The sequence below is a fragment of the Aphelocoma coerulescens genome, chromosome 4 (genome assembly GCF_041296385.1).
Source record: "Aphelocoma coerulescens isolate FSJ_1873_10779 chromosome 4, UR_Acoe_1.0, whole genome shotgun sequence".
NCBI lineage: Eukaryota > Metazoa > Chordata > Aves > Passeriformes > Corvidae > Aphelocoma > Aphelocoma coerulescens.
The window spans coordinates 29,969,098-29,995,661 of record NC_091017.1 but is presented as its reverse complement, the minus strand read 5'-3'; the positions used below and the strand labels follow the sequence as shown (position 1 = coordinate 29,995,661).

The 26,564-nt window shown below is 38.4% G+C and overlaps 1 protein-coding gene across 1 annotated transcript in view; it reads left to right on the top strand.

Moving 5' to 3' along the window:
* The window catches only part of COL25A1 (collagen type XXV alpha 1 chain), a 309,918-nt gene that overhangs the window by 234,344 nt on the left and 49,010 nt on the right, over positions 1–26,564 (top strand). Inside the window, exons 13-18 of the mRNA XM_069012103.1 lie at positions 6,061–6,114; positions 7,667–7,693; positions 10,035–10,079; positions 14,400–14,432; positions 14,595–14,630; positions 18,507–18,551. Of these exons, the coding sequence (XP_068868204.1) occupies positions 6,061–6,114; positions 7,667–7,693; positions 10,035–10,079; positions 14,400–14,432; positions 14,595–14,630; positions 18,507–18,551 (240 nt within the window). The remainder of the gene's footprint in view (positions 1–6,060; positions 6,115–7,666; positions 7,694–10,034; positions 10,080–14,399; positions 14,433–14,594; positions 14,631–18,506; positions 18,552–26,564) is intronic.

Sequence of the window (26,564 nt, the reverse complement as noted above, 5' to 3'; positions counted from 1 at the left end):
AGAAGGTCCTCAGGCACTCGAAAAGTACAAAAAAGCATTGGTTCTCCATGGAGATGTGAGGTTGCAGTGATCTAAGGATATCACACCCCTACATTAATCATGTTGATATGGCCACAAAAGGCTTCTTGGAAAGTTCAACTCTGCAAGTATAGAATTTTGGTATTTGTTAAGTGGCACTGATTTGATAAGGACTCTCATTGGCTGCAGCAGAGACACAAGGAGAAAAGCAGAGATTCCTTAAATCAAGATGGTATTTGGCCTGAAGGAGCCCAGTTTCTGGAGTCTGTGCAGCTAACTCTCTTTGTTATAAATAAGTTGGTCTGGAGTGCATAAACCCCTCACTCTACACTTCCATAAATGGCTTTTTCTTATGTAGTACTTGATATTTTGGTGGGTTTTTTCATAAGGGTGTATTGAAAACAGAATGAGTGGTCAGGATAGATCCCTTCATTTCAAATTCTTTTGATAGATTGACAGTAGCAATTTGATAAACCGCAGAAGAATTTTCCTTCTTATCAGTAGATTCAGCATCTGGGTATGCATATTTGTTATTGCTTTCTTCATGCTTCTTTTTATTCTAATTTATATGTATTTCCTTATTACTGTGTACAGTGCTGTGTAGGAACACATTTTGAAGGTAGCAATATCAAATTTCTTCAGAGAAATGAGGAAGGGTATGCATGTACTAACATTTTTTCACATAAATGGAGGAAATATCATAAATGCAGTTCACAAATTCTCAGACAGGTTTGCAGGCCAGCTGAGTCTTGTTGAAGAGCCTTTCCACTTAATTTCAGTTGGTGAGTGGGCCAGGACAGATTTCCAGTCCTTAAACAAACAATTTTAAGTTACTTTTGAGGGGCGCAAAAAGCAAGTTGAAAGGAGGTAATTCAACCCTGGTTTGAAATGGAAATCACAGTAACATATCTAAAATATCACTTTTTTACCCTCTGTCCTCTTCTATGTATTTTAGAGTAAAATTAGACTGGATTAGGTTTGGGGCCTCTTGCATTTCCTTATCCTTAAATTGATTATATTCTAGTGACTGAAAAATATAGCAATACTGACAGCCTTTCTTTCAGGGTGAGGTGGATATCCACCAGCTGGTGTAGACAGAGTTATGCATCTCACCAAAACAAAACCTATTTCAGACCAGCAGCCTCTAGGGTGTTTTTCTGTTACAAGCAAGAAAAGCTGGGGCCTCCAGCCATGTTATTTTTAGCTGATTAATTCTGGATATGAAGGTATATGCCTCAAGGGCACAAAGCACTCCAGTAAGGAGAAGCATGCTTTCAACTGCCTCGACTCTTTGATATGGACTCCAGTGGGTAGTACATTTTCAGACCTGTTCTGAAGTACATTTTATGAGTTCGTATTGACAGATTTTTCTCAGGTTACCAGCAGAGCCCAAGCAATGCTCTGTACATTTGAATACTCACCAAATTCAGATTCACTTCAGTGTAAGCATTAAAATTGCCCCAATCACGAGAGTATCTGAGGAAACTACTACACCTATTTATTAAGCAGGGTGCTGAAGGTTGTTCTCTGCCCAGATACAGGAAAGACAGAGTTATTCTATCAATGTTAATTCAGTTATACAGTTAATATAGGCTCAAGAGTGTCGGGACTTGAATCAAGGTGTTCTGGTGTGTGTCCAAAGGAGTATCCTTCGGGTTTTGATTCGAATTATCTGAAACTCCTGAACTGAATGGCTGGTTTGGGTATTATTCTTGACATGTTAGCATTTGGTTTGCCTTGATCATTTATATCAGTTGGAAAAAAAAGCCAAAAACTTTTGAGACTCAGAGCATTTTGTTGAAACCATTTCTAGAAATTGTCAGAGGGTTTTGAATAGCTAAAGGTGATCCCCTTTGTAACTCATTCAGTCATGCCTCAACACTGCAGTTTGCTGATGGAACAGCCTTCTTTCTAATTCACTGCAGCAGTGACAGTAACTTAGTTTGTTAGAGTGCTGCTATTTTTGAGGAACCAAAGTGCTTATCCTCCTGTAAGAGTGGTTGGAGTTAACACATGGAGCTGTCAGTGGCAGGTCCCCATCCACAGGTTTGCTCCTGAAACATGGTAAAGACTTTCCTGTTGTTGACAGTAAACAAACATTACAACATACCTCTTTGCAAGTGAGCTGTCAATATTCCACTGATGGGGACTCTGCAATTTCTCTATAGCGTGTAAACAACAGCAAAACAATCCCACTGTGTCTGCAGCATACTTCTGTGTAGGTTGTCATCAAATAAACTACTGGAACATTTACACGCCTGCTGAGTTAAGCTGATTGATTTTGCGTAGGTGAATGAAGACTAGAACATTTGCTGGAAATTTTTATTTCCACCATTTGGAGATCATTTGTGAATTCAGCAAACTCTATCTGAAAAAAATTGGATTCTGGTGGTGAATAGCTGGACACTTCAGTGTCTGTAAGGGTTCTAGTGGCAGTGTCTTTTTCTGCAGCAGACCAGAGGCTAGAGAATTACCTTCTAGTGCTGCATAGTTTTTACATGAAATTTGGGAAAAGGAAGCTTTTCTAGCATTTTCCAATAGTTTATTGTCCATTTGTGTATTGGGTCATGTAATGAAAACAGAAAGTTTTGGAACATGATTGCCATCACTCTGTTACTGAGTGATAATTTCTCAGGAGTTCCTGGATGGAGAAAGGCAAGCTGAGGGCTAAAGTTAGATGTACTATAGAAAATATTAATCCTTAAATGTAAAAAAACACAGTTGAGGCCACTCTTGAAGTACTGTGTCCAGTTGTGGGCTCCTCAGTACAAGAGAAACATGGACATACCGGGTAGAATCCAATGAAGGGCCTCAGGGATGATCTCCAGAGGTGCCTTCTAACTTCAGACATTCTGTGATTCTGTGAAGGAAAAAATAAATAAAAATATGCTGCCTTGATTTCAAAGCTAGCTGATGTGCTGTGTTTCTGCAACCTAACACCTTTACTGTCAATGCTATTGAAGAGAGACTACAACAGCAGTCAGGAAAGACATTATCCGTGGCCTGGTGAATGTAAAAAACATGTGACACTGAGGATTTAGCTTTATAGCTTCTTTCATTCTATCAGGTTGAAAAGCAGTCTGATTTAAATTACTGCGTCGAATGATGTCGTTGAATGTCTGGTGTTCCCTTGCATGCATCACTCCTTGAATAGCAGTGTCATCATCTTCAGCCTCCTAAAGGTCAGCTGTGCTTTTTGTTCATCTCCAAAGCACTAACCTGTGGGGCTGAAGCGTACTCCTACAGCATTTTACACTCCACTTTTACTCATACAGCATTTTGCACTCTGGTTTTAATACATGCTTTTAGTGATAAATAGCGAAAAGTAACTAAATGGAAGGAATATAATTAACTATACTTCCTAACAGAAATATTTTAAATTACTTTCATGCCAAGATGATCTTTTGCCAAAAGATCATCAAAATGATCTTTTGGGACCAACATGGCTACAATGATACAGTATTTTAGTGCGTAGCAAGGAAGGAGCTATCAAGAGCTATCAATCTGCTCATCTTCAAAAGTGAACTGCTCTTTGCTTCATAACTACTTCTGTTTTTGTGTTGTGATTTGGTTTTCTTGTTTGTTTGGGGGGTTTATGTTAAGGCTTACTGGAATTGTAAAAACGTCTGCCCATAAAGCCAGACTGCCATGCAGTGACAAAGGGAGACTGCCTGGCACAAAGCTTGTTTAGCTGTGCACTGGGAATGTTCATCAGGGCTGGGGCATAGAACAGCTTACAGGCTGTACATTTTCACTTCGCCTTATTACTCCCTGATTCCTCGTACGGACAAGAAAATAGAGATCTGACATAGGGAAAGGAATATTTTCCCTGTTCTTCTGAACATTAGAAACAGAATTATAATCACTTCAAAAACATAAAGGCACAAGGTCATGTCTGTGTTACACTTCTAGGTTTGCCTTCAATCTTTCCCATTCTTAGAGCTAGTTTCTGCACTTCAAATATCTCTGCCTAGTATTTTCAGTATTATAAGTGTAGTGCTGCGCATAGAAGAGTTGCATGTAGGTCAGAAATGAGATTGCTGGTATGAATGGGGATTTACTATGGTGGCAAACTGAGATTTTCACTTTTTCGTGAAGAAAATAATTTTTTGTTTTGTTTTTGCAGTCTCCTTTTTGTCACAGTAGTAGCCCTCTGCATTCATAGCACTGATACATAAACCTGGGAGGAAAGTGCAGGCTTGGAACTTCAACCCTTTGATTTGAGATTTAAGCCCCTGAAAGCATAAGCTGACAGCAGCTGTTCAAAAATGAAGGGGACAGAAACAAGCTTGTTTGGGGTGTGGGGATGAGGAGAAACAAGTGTATATTCATGGATCCCTTCTGCTTCATTTTGTCAACTGGCAGTTTTCTTCAGGAGCATTTTAGGTCAATCCTTTAGGACACTCACACCTAATCTCCAACAGCTTCAAATCCTGACCACTCATATATTGAATGCCTGTGCCACTTTATCAGCCTCACAGCTACTGTAGTACAAAGGGGTCTTGAGAAAAGGCTGACACAAGTGACTGTTTAATTCCCTGAGGGCTTCATGGTACCTAACATTTTTTCTCTGGCTTGGAAAATGCCTCACTAGAGTTTTGCTAGAACTTTAGCTTTGTTTTTTGGAATAGTCCAACTCTCAATGAAATTAAAATGTAATTAATGATTCCTTTACCTAATTGAGAAATACGACGGAACTTGTTTTCATGGAGAATCAGAGTTAATTTATCTATGATTAAATCTGGCTGCGGAAGTAAGAAAGAGATAAATTCTTTCTTAATAGAAGGCTTTTATGGAGGACTAGAAAATATATCTTGTGTTTGGAAAAGCCTTTATCTTAATGCCTCTGTAACTTTTGAGTAGAGGATAGGTTCACGTGTACTAAGTTTGAATGCTGTATGAAAATTGTTCACTAAGTTTCTGATATAAATTTCTGTTTTAAATGTGATTGCTATTTTATCTAGTGGATTTAACTTCTCCACATTTTTATACACTTACATAGCAAAGGACTTTTAGAAGGACCTAGCTGCAGACTTCTTAAAATCTTGGTTTGGGCTGTTATTTTAATGTGCTTACCCATGTCAGAAATGTGATGCAGTTCTCTATGTGAGGGTTATAAAAGGTATTTCTTGTGAAGCTGAGACATACACTCGCAGAAGCATTTACATACTTAGCCATATGCTCTAGTTGTTTTACAGTAAAAAACCCCATTTCTTTATCATTTTATCTAAAATGAATATCAGTGGTTTTCCCATAAATATGGGAAATATCTTCTAGAGTTTTGTTTGTTTTGACTTGGGTTTTTTCCTCGTTTGTTTCTTTCCTTTATTTTTAAATGCAAAGGAGGGAAAGAAGATTGAAAATAAGTGTTATTTGCTAATTGACTTACGAGAATAATTTATGACTCCTGGAAGAATAATATACTACCCATTAAACATACCCCAAATTTGGAACATTGATGTAATGCTGACAGTTTTAAAATCTTTTAAAAACACTTTTCAGCCACTGGTATAAGAGTATAAAAAATGGACAAGCAAAGTATATTTTAAGAATTGAAAAGCTCTCTGTTCTTCCAAATTCTTCCATTTCTGAAACAGGCCCTTCTCATTTTATTCCGTTATATGCCTTCTGTCTGAGACCAGAAGCACAAATGTCAAAATAAATTAAGATAAGTCTTTCTTGAAGCATTTCTAAGTTGTAGAGAAGAGGAAAGCATTGGCAGTCTTGCTGGGAAGACTGTGCTTTTAAGGTTAATTGGACAGATTTTAAGAATCAGGAGTCACAGGTCTCCTTTCAGTTTAGTTTGACATCTGTGTGCTTCCACCTCCTTCAGAAGAATAATTTCTTATCTTAATATGGGTTAATCCACGCTAACTGATGAAATAAGGCATTTTAGTGCCCAGCTGTGGAGTACATGTTTGCAGAGTCTTTTAAAATTTTGTTTATCATTACTTACCCAAGATGAGAAAACTCATATCATATAAATATAATGTATTTCATCATGTCTTTCTTAACTTCATCTTTTGTATTCTTTGCCTTTAGGGTGAACCTGGTTTGCCTGGCATAGCAGGAGAGAAGGGAGAAGCAGGGCTCAAGGTCAGTATCGAAAATGGATTAAAAACAGAAGCACGGAGTGTGTGAGTGCATATGTAGATGACAGTCAGGCTTTCCAACTCGGCTTTATATTCTGACTGGCTTTTAATGATCTGCTCACTCCAGTGATCAGTGCTGTAAGAGGCTTTACACATCTCCCCATAAAGAAGCATATTCTTCTGCTGTGCATGTATAATTCCAGTCAGTGGCACTGACGCACAGACATCCACTCCCAGCTGAATGCAATATGCCTGCAAGTATTTGGGAATTTGGGGACCTTTTCAGAAAGGCTTTGTTTATGCTCCTTACAATGTGTTTCAGGGTTCTTTTCAAGAACTGCTGCGGTCAGTTCTTTGACAAATGTCAGGGTGAAGTCTTGAGGGCTGATCCTGCTATTATGGAAGTTAGCAACAAGCCTCATTAGAAGCATGTCTCAGCCTGTATTTGTTACATCAGACTGACTCTTTGCACTTACTTTATTGTCATATAATTTGTTCTGCTGTTGTAATATTGAACAAGTGAAATAGAACATAAAGCTTATGATAACTTCATTTAAAAGAAAACTCAACATGTCCAAGATGATGGGATCTGTGGGCCTCTTGGAAGGGGTAATGCTAAATTCTAATCCCATCAGCTGCGAGGGAGCGTCTCTGGTGCACCTGTGCTCCTCAGCTGATTCTGTGCATCATGCTACGGCTGACAGACAAGCAAGGCAGCCTCTTTGCATTTACTGACTGGCTGCTTGTCCATCAGGAATGAAAACAAACCATTTGGGAGCATGACCTTTTCTTACTTTGTATACAGAAGAAGCCAAATTATGGCGGTTGACACTTAATTCGTATTCACAGCTGTAGTCCCTGAGTTGCCTGGTGACTGCCAGCCATCAGAAGGGGCAAAGATGAGCCAGAGTGCAGCTCTGAGCCAGAAATGCAGAGATGAGTTGTCAGGGTCAGGCTGGTGTGCAAAAGTGCTTTGGCAGTTTCTCAAGCATGTTTTAATTTTGAAAAAAATAATGGCTATGAGCCATCTTTCTGTTACAGAGATTGTTACAGAGAATGTAAGGAGCACTGAAGGCTCTTTGCTCTGAAACAGTTATGAATTAGTTCAGGACACTTCAGGCGTTTTGTCTCTCTTGAGGAACCTTCTGAGCCATTGACAGAATCATGAGACTTTCCCTTCACATTCAGACTTTGTGTTTTTCTTTTGTTTGTTCCCAAAACAAGGAGAGCCACATGTAGGATTCACCTAGGTCCCTGCAGACTATTTCTCAAAGACGTACACCTGTTTGTCAGTGTCTATGACAAAATAGGGAGAGAGGTCTTCACATGCAAACTACTGAAGCTTTAAAAAAGTATATATTGAAGTTGTATTATCCATTGAAATCTATTACATTTAAATATTTTTTTGTTCATTGGGGATTTTCTTGTTGGATTGTATCATCTGAGACATTGTCATCAGTAGTGACATAATTATTAGTAATGGTAGTAATACTAACACTTTGATTTTTGCCTGAGTTAGTAACTTATGACTTCTTTGCTCCAATAATTTTCCTCAGGGTGACCCTGGAGAAAGAGGAGAAAAGGTGAGACATTTCACTTCCTTTGTTGTGGTTCTGTTTTGGATAACTTGCTTGGAGAATCGCCAGTGCACTGATTCCAAGTTTAAAAATAAAAAACCACCGCTACTCCCTAGAACTTGAGCAGCATTGTGCAGCCTTTCTGAGGGTCAGATAATACTAATGGAAGTTACTGATCTGTGATTACTGTAGTGGGATTAGTCACAGAGTGCAGTGATCGTGTGTTAAAGGCTGCACAGCTGAGCAATCAGGCAACTAATCCTAACTGTGGCGAGTCTCAGAAAGTGATGAGCCCGTCTGAGTAAATTAGAGATCCACACATTTCTTATAACTTTGTTTTGATGCTCTGGCACCTGTGTGGAATAAAGCAAATAGGTAACAAATGATAGCTACATTCTAAGTGATACCTGGATAACCAGCTCTCAACATACTAAAAGTGGAATGCTCCATTTGTGTTTGGGTCAGTTTAAGTAAGAGCAAGGGAGTCTGCCCCGATGCCCTTAAGCGATGCTGTCTGGAGAGGCACCAGCAGCACAAGTGGCATGCTGATGGTGCTCTTACTTGCAGTGAGTTAGCAAGAAATTGCTTCTCTAATGTCCAGTCACACCAAGACAAGATAAGGGGGTGGGATAAAACTCTGCACTGCAGGAGAGTATAATTCTGCTCTTCCAGGCATAGTGGCTGGTAGGAGCACAATGAGTTTAGAGTCAAGCTTCTACACCTGCACACAGGGGCACTTTGAGAAATTACATAAGCCTTATTCTGAGTAGGAATCTCTGCACAGCCTCATCTTCTTCAAGTATACTGAACTTACTTGTAAAAAGCAAGTTGCTTGTACTGAGGTGCTATTTGCTCTTGAGAAGTGTTTAGTTGTGTCTGCAGCTACAACTGAATTTCACTTCCAGATCCATGTAAATCTGTGTAATAGCAGCTGGAAGTATGCTTTGCCAAGGCAATTCATTTCACATTTTCAAAAGCACACCATAAAAATATTCCAGGGAAATCTTGGAAGTCTGTACCCCACATGCAGAAGTATGTAATCATGAAATATGCATCATGAAATAATTTCTTCTGTTAAAATAATATTTTTAAAGTGCTTCAGTACTTTGTTTGTTTTCATACATGAAAGGAATAACAGTGAATTTTAACATGTGCTGAACTTTTGTTACTTAAAACCATTCTGTTTTTTCCATAACTATTCTTTGTCTTTTTCTGAAAAGTGTAGTTACAAATCCCCTCAATATGCTTTATCATGTCAAATGAACTTGGCATGACATTCCTAACTGTTACTCTTCTGTGTTTCATCTATGTTTCCTTAATTGAAGTGGTGCTAGATTGTTAGCTAGTTCCCATTGTATCAGTGACTGTGATGTATAAATTGCTCTCTAAGTCCTCTCTGAATGGAATTTCACATTAAGGTTTTCAGAACAATATGACAGATACTGAATAATGTTATTTGAATAGTACTACTGGTTATCTGACCAAGACCAGGAATATTTTTTTTAGTCTACTTAGGCTCTATTTTTATCAATATTTTTGGCATTTTAAATACTTCTTGCACTTTACGTGAACCTCAAGTCCCACAGAAATTTTTAGCCTATATTATTAACATATAACAAAGACTATTTGGTGTAGTCTGGACTTCTTATGTAGTTTCATGACTATGGGTGGAGATTAGGTCTTTTTATAGATAAATATTGTGAAATTTTTATTTAAAAATTTTGGACACTTTTTGAGTAGAAAATATCTACTCAGCCATGAAAAGGTGTTATCCAAACATCACTTTTTAACAATAAAGAGTGCATAGAATTTGTGTAGAGAGAAAGTCATTTGGTAGCTCCTTGGAGGAGTGACATTTAGTGAATTTTTTTTAGTTTGTGAATCATTCATGGAGGACTTCAGACTCAGAGTATATGCTATAAATGACTTGAGAATCCTAATAAAAAGTACTGGAATTGTGTAACAGTCATCTGAGTTTTATTAGATGCATCTAGGTGAATGTTTCTGTGTTGGGAAGAAAAATGTATTGGTAATTTAAAGTGCTGAATCATCCTGAAATCATTAAATCGTTCCTTCCTTGCTAAGCTGCAGTGAACTGAGAAAGTTGGTAGATTATACCAACAGGTATTTTGATACTTTGTGGTGGGGCTTTTTTTCAGATCTGTGAAAGGGGTCGCAGTTACAGTGAAGTCTGTATAAGACATCACCACTTCCTGACCATGTCACAGAGACATTGACTATCTGAATAACAAAATCAACTTGCTAATCTTGTTGGAAAGCTGACTCTTCTCCACATACTGTGTGCTTACATAAAATCATTAAAATATTACATGTATTTTAATTATAGGGTGATGCTGGCGAGAATGGACTGAAGGGTGACACAGGAGAAAAGGTACACTGCTTCTTAGTTGAGAAGAAAATGTGTGCCTTAGGTGTGTTTATAGTACAACCAACTAACGAAAATAATAATTTGTTCAAAAGAAAAATGCATTTTGAGCTGGGGGTTTTTTTAAAGGTGCGTGATTTAGTTGAGTTCATTTTTATGAGCAGCAGAAAGATTTTCACTATTCTGTCCAACTAAGCATAAGATTTCTGACTTCATACAGCAGAAACTCTAGTACAGAATACATCATCATGTTTCTAGCTAGCACTCCTCTTTGTTGAAATTTTCATCATACAAAGCTTTGGTCACAACCCACCAGTTGGAACTGCTCTGTTGAATTATAGCCACGTTTTCTGATACACCCTTTAACTTTTCCCCTTCTGTGTTTCCATCAAAGAGAGGGACCAAACCAATATGGGACAAAAATTATGGTATCATGATAGGCAACTTCCCTCCAAAATTGGCAGCTGGAAAATCAAGAGTTGATGATAACCACACTTCAAATCTTTATTCTACATGACATCAACAATAACCTCACTTTATACCTTCTTAATTCATTGTTGCAAAGTACCAAGATATTGCAGAAATCACCAAAAAAAAGCTTCTGTCAAAATTTTTATTTTCTTGAGTTTTCTTTTATGTGAGACTCACGCTCAGAAAATTGAACTGGAGTTTTCAATGTGGTTTCCTTACACAAGTCAGTCTTTAGCAGTCAGGGTGAAGGCTGTGTTGCACATGAGAAAGGGTCAGACATACTTATCTCTCCTGCCATCACTTTTGAACTCATATATTTCTAAAAAACATTTATTTTAGTGATTACACTTGGGCAGAAGCATAAGCATTTTTTCTTATACCCCTGCATGTGTAATGCTTAACCAACTTACATCATTTCCGTGCAAGGAGAAATTTATGATGGATTTATCAAGCTGGTAAGGAATGCATGCAAATCCCTCAGGATCTGTCATTTAGGTGCATTTAATCTGTACTTTGAAGAGCACAAAGATTTTAAGGCATATTCTAAAATCAGCAATTAAAAATAGACATTAGCTTTAAGAATAGTCAAGTTACTTGATTCTTGGAGTTAATTTAAATAATACTTTATCTGCAGTCATGCTTATTAACCCAGATGAAAGTCTTAAGAACCTTATTTACTTACTTACACAATGTATGCTGGTAACATAATCTTTACCACCTCTTATGTGATTTAAGAAAATAATCTGCTACAAGTATGAGATTTTTGTTCAGATAGTTCTACAACAAGTAAATGGTAAATTTGTAATCTCTCTGGGTGGCCTAGTGCAACTTCACCTGTTGCTTTTCTACTTCATTAGCTGTGAATGCTGAGCTTGCATCCACTAGAATGTCAATATTGCCCATATCAGTGTGCACATCCCCCTGTTTGGGATCTTTTTTAAGGAAAGAAAAAAGTTCTCTTCTTCTTTCAGTGGGAGATGCTTTCTGCCCAGATATATAGTTTTAAATACTGCTGTGTGAACTTTCAACAGTTAGGTGGTCAGGTTGGGATCAACTTGTAGAAAGTATAGTTTGTCAGGAGCCTTCCTATATATATTGCTGTATCTGAAGAAATTTCAAGACACCTGCCAAACTTCATAATGCAGAAGTCTCCCATCTCTTCTAGGCTTCATATGAGTTTCAGAGGTGGGGTGGTGACATGGGAATATATTCTGTTTGTTTGGAGTGTGCTGCTTTAACCATAACAGGTTAGAATCCTCTGCATTAATTTTGCCAGATTTTCCAGAGCTGTGACTTGGTTGACTTTCAATATTTTTCTTCTTCTTCCCTGCCTACAAGACAATCTGCCACCCAGAAAAAACAATACAGTTCTTAGAGCAGAGCTGCAGCTTAAAGTTTCTGATAGGTAGCTTTGCAAACAGCACTTTCTAAAAAGCTTACAAGGTTGGTTTCTGGCAGATAATTTAGGAGTAAGCATTAAGCTTGGTGTCATTACTTTACACTTCAGCTACTTAACAGGCTTTGTGTTCTTCAGCATAGGGGGAAGTTTTTGCGCTGTGATCATTCTGTATAATTCCGGCATGAAGATGCCCAGCAATTTCTAAGTGGCAGAGGAAATAAGAATGACTGTTTTGGACACATTTAATTAATTTGTTCATAAAGCAGACTTGACTATTTTTCTATATTTATTTGTAATTTCTATCTGTATTGTAAGACTTATAAGGCTCTTTGTAACGACTCTTTCTAAAAGAGCTGCTGAATGTGTTCAGAGATAAGTCTAGTATCCACCCAGTTCTGGGTGTTCAGCCACATACATGGACAGACCCCTCCTGCTCAGTAAACAAGCCATTAATTCTGTGTAAATAAGAAGAGAACATTGCACTAGGTCGTAATGCTATACATAGGCTTAGAGGATTTAATCCATCATTCATAAAACTTAAAAACGTTTCTTTAAAAGCTTAAATAGTGTTTTGAGATAAATAATAGATTTTTATTCATATGGTGGGAGAGTGAGATACCACGAGGCAGCAGATTCAGATTTGGTATAGGAGCAGGTTCCTGTTTGTGCAAAAAATGTAGCTTTGTTTTCTGAACTGCTGTACCTAGTGACACTCAAAAATAGGGACTTGAGTCCTTGGTTCTTGACCTGAGACTTTAGAATTAAAATGTCTTTGTTGAATTGTCCTACTTTGAAGACAGTGTAAATGCCAAACTTGAGTTCTTGCTTCTGTTCTTCCTCTGTAGCCTTGGTCCCTAGAAACTACCAAGTATCTTCCTTCTTTGTACGTGTTTCCCTGCTAAAGTTGCTTCATTTGCAAACTGTCTTGACTCATCAGTGAATTGAGAACATACTGTACTGTAATTTTTTCTTTGAAACTATTTTTTATACTTGCATGAAGGTGGATTATAAATATTTTGTATCTTCTCCATATCCATCGTTGCCCTTCGAAATGTTTAACTGGTTAATGTGTCTCACTAGTTGCTTTGCCCCTTTATAGCTATAAAAGGTTCTTGAGGCTTTCAGTTGTACATGCTTGTAAGGGATATTAGCAGTGTCACTCATGCATGTCTATCAAAATGAGGCAGCTCAGGTTTCCATGCATGTATCAACCTCAATATTCTGATTTTTGTGTTTTCTTCACTCAAGAGCAAGCTGCACTAACTGTGTATTCCTATTCTTCAGAGGCCAGTGAGCGTGTTAACTGGTAGAATTTAATTTTATAAGATAATACCAAAAAGATGCCATAGCCAAACATCTTTCTGTGGCATTCACAGAGACATCAGGAATGGGTGTCCCCTATCTGTATTTTGCACAAAGAATATTAAGCATTTATACTCTGCATATACATCTTCAAAGTGTATTTCAGTACTGGCTTCTATTTTGCCTATGTAAATCACAGGCAGGCTGCTCGGGAGCTTGAAGTTGCTGCTATGTAGCAGCTTGCTACTTTCAATGAACAATGTACATTTCTTTTAAATAATGAACAATGAAACAATTTTTCAAATAGAAGCACACTAGTCATCTTCAATAGTGTATAGTCTGACTAGCAAACTTTTCAGTAGGTTTTTTTTTTCTTTTTTCTTTGGCATGTTATTTAAGAAAAAAACAACTGATCCTCTGTCCTGTGCATATCACTGCTTATGAAATTCAGTCAACCCAGCGAAATGTAGGCAAATCTTTTTGAATGCTAGATGCCTTCTCAGAACAGAGACCTTTCCTGAATACGTAAATTACTGTAGCTGTCTCATCCTGTAAAGTACAACATTTCATGCTTTAATCTATCAGTTTAAATATGCTGGAGCGTTGAGGAAATAGAGCTATGACCTAGCTCCTGATGGAGATAAACTCATAGGTCACTGGAGTTTTTTTCCAAGGTAAATCTTCATTAGCACAAAAAACTTTGTCATTTGAGACCTGACACTTGCCATCTATAAAATTAGGTCAAAATGGTCACTCATATTCTTTGTAAACAGCAGTAAATTATCTTTAATGTAGATCAGCGATTTAGAGATGTCAAAGTATGTCCCATCTTCTGGCTTTGTAAAGTACATTTATACAATGTCTGCAATTATTACATCTACGTTATTAGTTGTGAAATTTGAGGTTAACTATAATAGGTGTTTGGGTGAGTGAAGCTGGATCTCTCTGCATGTTCTTGAAAACAATACTGTTCCTTTTCTGAATCACACATTAATTAGTTAAATTCCTATGTAGCAGCACAAAAACCATGCAACCTTGCTATGCAGTTATTTTGCTATATGATGTTGCTATACTCTTTCATGATTTGTTTTATGTGTTTCCTGGAAAACTGTATATGTAGTAAGAGTGATTATTTCTTGTGGATTTTGTATTAGGGTGACCCTGGCTCTTCCGCAGCTGGAATTAAGGTAATGTAGTTCTAAAGAAGTTGAGCAGGGAGAAGAGGGGTGGTTGGTGCATGTTACTTTACAGTCACAGATGTTTTGGGTATCATTAATGTTATGGTTTTCCACAGCTCAATCTTTAATTCATTTTCTCACATCTCATGTCTTTCATCTGTTTTCTTTTAGGGTGAACCCGGTGAATCTGGACGGCCTGGACAAAAGGTACTACTTGGAAATGTTCTGTTTCCCTTTTCTGCTGGATTTGTGATAAATAATGTTACATCTGTGTTGCCAGTGGCACTTACCTGTACTGGGATGAGTCAGAGGCAGTACAATTTAGTGGACCAATGATGTACACATTTGGTCTATGATAATTTAGTATTTTAAAAAGGCAGAGCAATGATGATACTGATGAACATGAAAAGCAATTTTGACTAACCCACCTTCCCTTCTAGCCACAGCACACTTCTTGCATTAAAAGCTTGCCCGGTTGCAGCTGGTGAGACTAACAAAGAATGGCTCTGCTCCTTGAGTGATCACAAGCTAACCCTGCATGTTTGACTACTAATCTTCAAACTCTGGTACACTGTTAGATCTCATTAGGAAGAAAATAAATATTGGTCAGAATCCCTTTCACATACACCTGTGAGGGGAATCAAACCATAAGAGGTACGCAGTGTGTTTGGAAGGACACAGACCAGGTAATGCTGCTCTGTTCTTCCTTCCAGTGTAAGAAATTCCCCTGCATGCTGGGTGGCTGAGGCTGCTTCTGCAAGGAAAGGTCCTGCAGGAGTTACAATGACTGTGCTGCATGAGGCCCTCTGAAGCTGGGGAATTTGCTCTTTGAATCTACAGTACATCAAACACAGTGAATGCTGTGCCTTCAGCTCCCTTTCATAAGAGTAGGGGGCAGGTCCTGCAGGGAGAGCAAAGAGACAGTGAGTGAACTGGATTTGTGCATTGCAATACTTGGTTTCCCTCTGGAGCCATTGGCACTGTTCTTACCTCTTAAAACATTGAAAATTATCTCCTGCACACTGCTGCCAGAGTGGAACAGAGTCCTTCTGCCAGCTGAGATATTCCAGACAGACAGTCAAGAGCTAAAATTCTATATAGTGGATGGCAGGACAACCATTTTCTAATACTCAAGGTCTTTTGGTGACTAAGCAAAACCCCAAACCTCATATAAATAAGAAATTAAGTCTTTTTATTTAAGAAATTATAATTCTCATCAGAGACTAAACAAAGACTATTACGGTTGCAAATGCAGTTCCTTAGTAAAGTGCAGTTTTAATTAGGAAAGGTAATCAAAGTAGTTTAAAGCTACCTAATCCACAGAATCATTCAGTGTGTGCATTCTGCAGCGTATGCTTTACTTGGGTAATAAACTAGAAAATGCACTTAAGCGCCTGTGGAGATTCATACTCTCATTAAGTGGCTGCCATGGAGGCAGAACTAGCAGTGATTTATCAGCAGGCTGCTGGTTCTCAGGCCCAGGCACTCAGATTTGATCTGATTCAGGCACCATGGGTAAGTGAGAGGTATGCAGTTCAGACTTTCTATATTCTCACCTTCTTTTTCACACCAAAGGAGGGCTTAGTGTCTTCCTTGCATTCACCTCATGAGTTCCCAGTGTGCCACACTGGTGCCCCAGCCCCGACCATCAGCTCCCATCATATGCCTGTTCAGTGTGCCTCCTCCAGACAGGTGCCCCATGTCTGCTGCTCTGCACCCCTGCTTAGCAGGGACTTGTTCACACCACCAGAGATTGTGGGAGGCTCTTTTTCCAACTGGAGGCACATCTCTGCCACCTACCTCATCTTGGTGCTTTTCCCCCTCTCTACGTCCTATTTGTATTTCCTTCCTGTGTCTTCTTTTCTTTTTTATATTTTCCATTTTTCCTCTTCTTCTAGTTGTGCCTTATCCATCTTCTAAGGACAATTATTTGTTGAGCTGCCCAGCTGAATACCATTTGCATGAAATGAAATGTGACAATGTTACAGCAGTCTGACAAGGCTGTTGTGGGCCATATTGTGCTCAGAGGTGACAGAATGACCCGTGCTGCTGTTATGTAATAAGAGTTAGTATACAGCCTTGGTTTCTTTAAAAGTCATTCTTCTCATAAATCACACTCAGAACTTTTATATTAGGAAAGGTCCAAAAAAAAGCAAATACTGTGTATTCATCTGCAGTGCTAGTTGTAATTAAGAAATAATGATTGATTTCATTGTGTTTCATATTGATGTATCTTTTAGGGGCATTTTAATTGTTTTAGATTACTGTGTCTCTGAACTGGCTTTGGTGGATCTTTTCTGCTTATTATATGTGAGTGTATGGGGGTTAGCTCTGTCCCATGACTAAATAGTGACCTATTGCAGCAATACTAATATATTACGAATTATAAATTTTCAAATTCGGTGCTTACAAGTGAAATTTAGTGCTTCCACAATTAGGTGAGAAAAGTTGATGGTAATAGGCTACTCATGCAAAAAAGTGGAAAGACAGAGTAGGGGTTTGGAGTTAAAATTTGGAGTTAGTGCAATGGAGCATTATTCTTTTCCAAGAGTAATAACCCATTTTCTGCTTTACAAAGTGGTAGTCAACATACCAAAAAGTAAGTGTCTGTTGAAAATGGCATCCTAGCCTCTATTCTTTCATCTGACTTTATAGTTAATATTTTGAGGCTGGAATCTTTCCTGTGCCTGTAGGCAATTTGAACAGTTAGAACTTTGGAGAAACTAAAACAGACAAAGAAGCTGTTATCAGATCCTTCTATACCACTTAAAAATTATTCCATTTGGTAAAGTGATTTGCAGCCCCTCTATTGTGTTTTTCAGTTTGTGGCAGAATGTAACTTTGCCATGAGCATTTCAAGTCTGTTTAATATCTCTGCCTCAAAGAAGTGTCTCTGGGTGGTGCAGTTTGATGAGCGCCTATATTATGTGTACATGTGTTTGTTTGTGTGTGTATACACTGTGTACGTGAGTGTATGAGTGTATATAAGCATGTGTGTACATGGACACATAAAATATTTTAATAGCACAGCCTGTAGGTATCAGCCCAAACCACAGAGCTGAAGTCTGGATTTCTGTAAAGCTCATGAGTGTAAAAAATCTGGAATATAGTTCAACTTGTTATAAAGGTAGAATTTGGCTTCAGAGTTCAAACCTGAGCTTCCAGAAAGTTCAGGGAATATTCAGATCCAAGGTGCTGGTTAGAATCCATCTCTATATTAAAGTAAAATCCCCAGCCTTTAAAATAATGTTTTCTTCATGTGTTATTGCTCTTTTTTTTTTTTTTTCTGTTCATCATCTTTTTTCCCTAGACAACATCTTTCCATTTAGCTGATATCTCAAAATGACCATTTGTGAGAATGTTGTAATTCTTGTCTTAGACTAATTTCAAAATTAATGCATTCAGTGTTCAATACTTGTTACAAAATTACCTTGCAAATAGAGTTCTATAGGCCCTTTCATTGCAATTTTAAATAATCAAGGCTTTTCTGGGTAAAGCAGTAAAAGGTTATATTCCCACTATCCTTCATGACACTGTGTATATTCACAGATAAAGAACAAGCTCTGAAATGATGCTATGGATAGCTCTATAAAACTGATGGCCCAATTATAGTTAGGCAGTTCTGCTTGAATTGTGCAATTTAAACCAAGTTCTTCTGAATTGCTTTGTAGCTAAATCAGACAGTTACACAGCACAATATCTAGCTCAGAGTTGAAAATGGAACAGAATTAAACATCTGTCCTAAGTACAGAACTTAAATGACAGTGTGTAAAATGAACCAGTGCTGCTTGTTTTCTTCTCTGTTGCTGAAGGCTGATGTGAATTCTTATTTGGCTTTCCTGACACGGATTTTCAGCTTGGGTGTCATCTTCACGTTGAAGGTTCCCAGAAGATACCTAAGTTCTTAACATGACTCTTACTAATTGTACATTTAAGTCACTCATTTTGAAAAAAACAGTCCTGCTAGAGCTGACTAGCAATCATTCATGCTCCTTTATCTTGCTGCAGAATTTACAGGGCTGTTCACTGGATAGTGATCATAACTGGATAATGTCTGTAATATTATGTAATTTTCCTGTATAGGGTGAACCAGGCCTTCCTGGGCTTCCTGGACTCCCTGGAATAAAGGTAAATAAACTGTAGTACCTGTTGTGTTGGGGGGGAACACCACAAAGAGGGGGAAATGCAAGAATGTGGCTCAAATTGACTTAATGTACTTGTCTTACATCTTTTTCTGTGTCTCTGGTATTAAACTGGGGTTTGTTACAGAAAGTTCTCACATGGAAAATTGATTAAGTGTGTATGGGTAGGCAAACTATATCTTACGTTAAAATGTGAGGCAGAACATTCTAGTTGTTTTTTTTTTTAATATAAAATAGTAGACGTTTTAAATTTATTTTTTTTATTCAATGGAAAAGTCTTGTCATCAAAAGTTTTACTTGGTTTCCACTTCGATGTGTGCTTTCCAGTAGCAATATTCTACTGAATTAGCCAAGCCTCCAGCCGGAGAACTGCATTAATTATACACAGGCTGTGGAGACCTGGCTCTGTTGACAAAAATACTCTGTGCTCCGTTACACAGCAGTGATTTCCACTGACAAGTCAAAATGTTTTAATAATATTCTGTTCAGTATTAGCTGCAGTCCCTGACACAATACCTGGTTTAGTCCCTGGCTTCCAGTTTGTCTGGAATCTTTAGGTAAGCTGATACAAAAGACACATAGTTGGTTTAGTTCTGGCATAAGTGGTTGCACTGGGAGCTGCAGACGTTTGCACAGTTTGAGCTGTAACTGTGTGATTCTGCACAGAGTGAGCAGATTCACATATCCTGAGTGAGCACAGATCAGAATGGCCACTTTTCCCTTGTGACAAAGACCATCCTTTCAGAAAACAAAATCGCTTTGAAACTTTTTCTTTGCCTTCGAGCATGGGCCTGTGTATGTCTCAAGGAAACAGTTTATAGAATTTCCCCCATAACAAGGAGAATAATTCAAAGACCAAACTCATGTCCACTGTGGTAGGATTCAGGATTTATCTCATGGAATGTAACATTTGCACTGATTTTCTCAAGGGACCTGTGAATTGCCACACCATTGAGGCATAATGTCCCTTCTGTGTTACTAGTGAATTATGGGAAGAATTGAATGTGCATATTAAATTTTGTGTGTTGTAACAGCTGAAAATATATTTCCCATGGAGGTTGTTCATTTTCTGCAAGAATGAACGCCATATTGAGTAGTGAAGATCATGCAGAAGAAGAGGCTTGTGTGAATAAACTATTTTTATAAGGGCCTTTGGCAGCAATCCCTATTCTGTTTACTTTAACAGTGAGCAAAGAGGTAGCTCAGTTGGAGGTCAGTGGGGCACTTGCCTGAGGCACTCGTCCTGGGGACACTTGCCAAAAGCAACTGGAGTTGTGGCTGGTCTTTGGGGTTTCCATGTTCATGCAGGCCACATGTCCATGCATATAACCAGTAAATAAAAAAGTCTGCATCTGAGTGGCTGCTCTGGGAAAATTACTTGTTGGCAATAAGAATGGCTCAGAAGGGGAGCTTCCAGAATCACCTGAAAGACAAAATGTGAAGTGAAAAATGGAAAAAGTGTGGGAGTTTTTCCCAGTGAAAATTTGTTTCCAAATTCAGTGGATACAGTGGAAAAACAGTGCAGTTGCCTGCAGAATAAAATGGAATAATTTGGTCAAATATTAATCATTTAGGAAAATACTTTCTGTTTAAAGTCTAGTCCAGAGGGAGGCTGGTGATGTTTCAGTGAAGAAATTTCATCTAGTGCAATTCTGCAATTCTGCTACCTGTGTGTGACTTGGATGGTGACAAGCAAGCAGAATGTGCACAGGAGAGAGCGAAGCATATCTGGTCACATCAGAAGTGCAGGATGGGTGCTGTTCATTTCAAGGCATTTGTAAACTCTGTTTTATTAAGCAGTCTGTAGTAAAAAACCCTCATTTTTTCTGAGTCACTGAGGCTATGTTTGTGAGAAGTGGTTGCAGAAATCAGAGAATGGCTGGAATTAGGAATATGGGCACTCATCAGCAAAGGAAAAGTAGTAGTTCATCCCCTTTTCTCACCCTCCCTTTTAGCAACAATATATGTACCACCATGGTAGGATCATTGTGTTGATTTACAAAAACAGCATCAGTGTTATCTTACAGTGAAAAAAAATTCCAGTGATCTGGAGATTGATTGAAAGCTGCTTTGAAAGAGCAGTGCCCAGATGAGAGACTTGAGCGTGGAGGAAACCCAACTGTCTGGACTTGGAATCAGTTGGTGCTGTCACCTTGTACAAAACTTACTTGAAGCAGTGACTTTTTTATCCTTTTTTTCTTTTTCCCCTGAGTGATCCTTGTTGTTTGTTACAATTTTTTCAGGGATTTTGAGATCTGTTCCCATACGGACTTTATAAAACTCTCAAAGATCTGTCTTTGCTATTCTATCTTAATAGTGATTTGCAGTAGTGGTATAACATCAAAGACATAGCAGAAACCTCTCACAATGTCATTGCAACATCTAAGAGCTTGTTACAAAATGTAAGTTTCCATAAGGGAGATTTTTCCTAACAAACAGATTACAGCATTCTTGTGCATTTGTGTGCCAGCCCAGTAACTGTTGGCAGGGATTTTTCAGGCCTTTTCCAAACTTTTTGAGAGGTAAGGAAAAGATCAAGGTACAGGTTTATTCTACACATTGAAAATACCTGGATATAGTTCTTGAATGTTAAATATGAAGTCCCCTTTTCTTTAAATCTGTTAGTTGAACTTAAAATTGCATCCTTGTGAATGTTTCTCTGCAGTGGCAGGCTGTATTATGAAATGTTTTAGGTAACTGTGCACATGCACAGCACTCTTTGCAAATGCTAAACCAACCTGTGCAAACACAAATGCTGCGCCAGGCAGTGGACCATACTGTCCAGCTACATCTCATTTTTCTTCCCATGGCTGAACAAGCTTCCCAAGACATTCAGTCCTGTGTGCTTCAACATACATAAAGGATTAATGAATACTAATCACTGAGAAACTTCCAGCTTCTTACAATGCCGTTTCAATTAATTAATCAATGTTCCTGGGAACCTGTTAGGGCTTGGCTGAATGTGATACGGAGTCTGAATGAGTGACAACATTGGACAGACAGGCAAGTATCATATCTGAATTCAGGGTATGCAGCAGGGCCTTTTATTTCTTACTTTTCTAGAGCCATTCACTATGCACATGCGGATGTTTTGGGAGTTCTTCCTGTTCTTCTTTTCATTCTCTCCTCATTGTCAGTTGGTGCCATGGAGGAAACACAAGCGCAGTCAGTTATTTCCAAGACAGTGAAGAAGCTGTCTGTGACATACTGGAGAAGGATTTCTCAAGCACCTGTTGCTGTTTAGGAATGGCTGGAAACCTAATGAGCCCTGAATGTGTTCCACCTAAACTCAGAATATTAACTCATCGCTCTACTATCCCCCAACTGATGCCAAGCAGACACAGAAGTCTGTCTGTGAAACACAAACTTCATGTGTCTGTTTTATCTCATAGCTTTTGTAGGAAGATACCTACAAAGCAGCACTTGCTTACTGTAATGGAAATCATGCATGCCCTCATTCATTGTAATGTCAGACATCTCTCAAATCCATTGCATTGCATTTTCTGGAATTTGGCCTGTACAGTTCTCACTTTCTTCACTGCAGCGAGAAGCCATCACAAAACACAAGCCTCTTCTCAGTAACAGCACTTTTTGCAGGATCTAGATTTTCTGTGGTGTTTCTGGCATTTATCCCTCAGTTTTTAAAACAAATGCTGAACTGAAGCTTACGAGCGCATATAAATTTTTATTTTATCGTGTTCAAGAAAACTGAACTGTTGAATGGTTTGACATGAGAAGAGAAAGGCTGCTTTTGGGAAGTATGGAAAGCTTTCTGTGCTTAAAATCCAGTGGAAGTGGCTGATTCAATAGACTTACCAGTATGCAATGCCTTGTATCTTTCTATACAATTACTTGGGATTGACTTCCCTGGGACTGTGCCTGAGCAAGGTTTCAGAAAAACCTGGATAAGAACATGGGAATTTGAATCGATTTTATATCCTTTTATTTTTCTTTTTTCGAAAGCAAAAGCAGTTCTGATTTTCTTCTGTACTTAAATTTCTTTTTTTTGTTCTATGCCTACTCAGACATCTTACCCTCTGAAGACCGAAAGACACTCTGCTCCACAGAATGTACTTTTTTAAGGTCTAGAAGACTTGATACTACTTTCAGCCAGTTAGTTCTGTTACAAAAGAGAAATTTCAGAGAAAGTGAGAGAGAATTTTCAAGCTGAATGCATAGAAGTTAGTCTCCTGTTTAAACTCTTGTAGAAAAGAGAGCAACTGTTGTTGAAGCTTATGTGTTTAAGTGCTGTTCTTACCATCTGGCAGCAAAATGAAAGGAAATCTGAGGCAAATGGTAGTTCTAAGCATTTTGGTTTCGAGTCGATGCCATTTACCACCTATAGGAAAGTTTGGTAAATTCCTCTTACAGGAGTTCTTAGGAAGGCTGATCACATTTTCCTAATGCATTTTTCATTTTTGGTATTTCCATTTTTCTTCTTGTTTTTATTCCTTAATAGTGTTAACAGGAAACCTGTGGGGTCTCTCTCTCCATTTCCTCCAGTACTCAGATATTCTTGCCCAGGGTTCAGTTCATCTTTATCTGATAGGTCACCATATTCAGAGCTCTTTCTAGCCTGAACCCAGGAGCTGGAAGGGACCATCTGGCCTGTCCAAATCCTGGATACAGAGATGGGCTGAACATGTTAATTGCATCAGTTGAAATTTGAGGGAATTTATTTTTCTCTGATATACACTTGCTGTAGCTGATATATATATATATATATAAATATGCAAGTGTGATCAAATTTCCAGGCTTTCATCACTCACATACAGTGTTCTTGAAGGTGAGTCCTCTGCCTGAGCGGCTGCAAATGCGTAGTGTAGTACAGGTCAAGTACTGGAGAGTAGGTGATAAGGATGTGTGTTCTGGGTGAAAATGAGAACTGATCTAAAAAAATAGGACTTAGTACCTGCCTTTGGTGGGCTAGGTTTCAGAAGTATCTCTGTGTGTGGTAGGTAAAATACATTGCACACCTGTGCAATGTGTTTTGACTATTTGCTTTCCATAGTGGAAGTATGTATCTGTATGTACATAGTTACATATCTAGCTTTGTTCACTGATTCCTAGCTGTCTGCTTTCCATATATTATGGCAGAAATCAGTTTCATAGTGTAGACATGTCATTTCCCAGGCTGATTTTGAGAATCAAAGCCAGAAAATGAAATCATCATTAACATTGGATAGTATGTGTGTGTCAGGAGTGTTTGTTTGGGTGTCCTTCAAGATACATGCTTCCAATTCTTTTAATCTCTCAGAAACTGTATCCTCCAAATCTCTTATTTTCTGTCCTGGAAAATGCTAAAACATGAGGAAACAAAACACAGAATGTTGCTTGCTCTAAAGCTATTACTGGTTGGAAGACTGAGCTTGTAAGACCTACTTCACAGCAAATGTTTTATACCATAGTTTTTCTTTGTACAAAAAAAACCCCAAATCAAAATTTTTGAAAATAGTTGAATAATCAAAGTCCAACTGTATTCAGAAATCAAGTACTTTGTCATCCACAAAGAAAATTTGGTACCAGTATTCTGAAATTATTTCTGTACTTCAAATACACATTTTTATAAGGCCAGAAATGAGGGTATGCAATAAAGCTCCTTATCTTTCAGAAGAGCAACAAAAATTCCTTAGATTTGTCACCTAACTCTTTTCTAACAGAAACAATTTGGGGCCAAACACTTCTTCACAGTTCAGTCATTGAAAAGAATTAAAAATTAGGTGCTCCTTAAAACAAGTGTTGTTGTTCTATCCTCAAAAATAGTTACCATGCTGACTTGAATTATAATTAGCCTATAAGAAGTCCCTGATATGATGCAGAATTAATGGATGCAGAATTAATCAGAATCATTACTAGTTCTGATAGCACTCTCCCAAAGCAACATACATTCTAAGCAGACAGAACTTAAAAGCAAGAAGAAAATCAGGCTCACTAAGAAGCAATGTATGTCATACAAAGTGAGGCTTGTTGTGAGACCTCAGGGTTCTAGCCAGGTTGTTTAGCCAGGTTTTACTTCTCTAACTCCAAATGAATCATAAAGTCTAAATATGCATTTGGAAATTTTAAACCACAATTGTTTTTCTAAGTTTAGAGCCTGATTAGGGAGTAAAGATATTGTTTCAAATGCGATGAGTGAGCCAGACAACCTGTTTTAACTGGCAATTTCTGGAGCCAATTCTAAAGTGATATGAACAGCCTTAAGAAAGACCTTATAAAATGGGGTTAGGGTTGTTTTTTTTAAATCAGATTTCCTTGTACCTTGTTCATTTCCTTCTTAGGAGCTGAATATTGTAGTCCTCCTGAGAGTAAAATTCCCATGGACATCAGGCTATATATAAAGTCCCTCTAATGCCCTTCACAGTGACAAAGTACTCTCTGAATTGTATAGTCTACGGCCAGCTGAGTTTCTGAGAAATTGCTTCACTGGAACTAAGTGCTGCAGGCAGAGGGAGGACATGAGCAAGCACAGCTTCATTGACAACCATGGATTGCTCTGTTACAAGATCCTGAGAATTTGGCCCTCACTCATCTCCGGAGTGGAGGAGTGCAATATTTTGGTTAGATAGCAACCTCAAAAAGAAAGTTTTTTTAGGACAGCAGATGGCAACTTCCAGAAAATCAGAACAGCTACCCATGAACCAAATCAAATTTATTACAGCTTCACAGCTGTTCTCCAAATTGTCTTGTGTCTGGGTTTGGGGTCTTTTTTGATAGCTCTTCTATATAACTCCACCTTTGCAGGATTCTTTCAGTAGAGCTGGCGAGGAAAGAGCATCATACTGTTTTTGTTTTAAATATGCTCTAAGTGAGCCAGGGTAACACTGAATACAAGCACTGGTCTCTTGATGTGATTAAAATGAGGACCCTTCCACATCAGTGCTTGTGGGAAAGGAACTTTGGCGTCTCCCAAAATCTGTGACTCTTGAAGAATTTGCGTGCTGGCCCATGCCAGACACAGGAATTTTTGGAGGACTATTAGACCTGCAGGCAGGTGTTTGTAATTTCCAGGCCTGTCCAAAGCGGTGTGTTGAAGCATGGTTGTGGTTTTCCTCCAGTCCACACAGCTAGGTTCTCTGTTTATGGAGAAGGTGGGATGCATCCGCCTTTCCAGAATCCTCCACAGAAATTCGGGATGCTTTGGCATGGTTCGCCAACTCAGAGGTGTGCACACAGGAGTCTTGACCTTGGTACGTTTGGATTTTCAAGAGAATGCCCGGGAAGGGTGTTTGTGTGTGTCCTGCCTTCTGGCAGACCTGCAACTCAGCCAGGAGGTACAGAACTTCCATGGTCTTGGCAATGGGGCCAACACTGAACAAAATATTTCAGAACCAGTGAACTATGTAATAAAGGTCAGAGTTAGCCATTTTAACTTCCCTGGCTAGTTCTAGTGCGTAGCACTAGATGAGAATAAGGATTGAAATTACATTCTCCTTTCAAATTCATGGTCTAAAGCTTGGTTTAGTCACATTTCTGTAGCACAGAGGAAATAGTGTAATAATCTGATGTAGCTGGAATATAGTAAGGTAACCATGAGGCTTACAAGTAGGATAGTAATTTCATAAATGGAAGTGAATTTATTTTATTGTTATAGGAAAGTTGTGGTTTGGATGCCTTTCTGCAGCACAGGTTTCTTTTTTAGGAATGCATTGATCTGGTTATGAAAACGTGTGGTATAGTCATTACAAGAATGATTAGAGGAGGAAGAACCTTCTGTGGGAAAACAGTGTGCCCAACAACTGCTGCTCTCTGCTGAGTGCAAGCATCAGCATAAAACTTTGTATTTCAGGCACTGGGAGAGGACTAGATGTGTCTGTGAGAACAAAGTTTCAAAGAATGGTGGTGGTGTGTGTCCCAGCTGTGCAATGAAGGCTAATTCTGACCAAATACGGTATTAGAACTACATTGTTAATAAACATCTGCCAAATTAGTGATGTTTAAAACAGAAATGAGCAGTGAAAATGGTATTTCAACTGCTGTACCTTTTTTAAGAAAAAGTCCA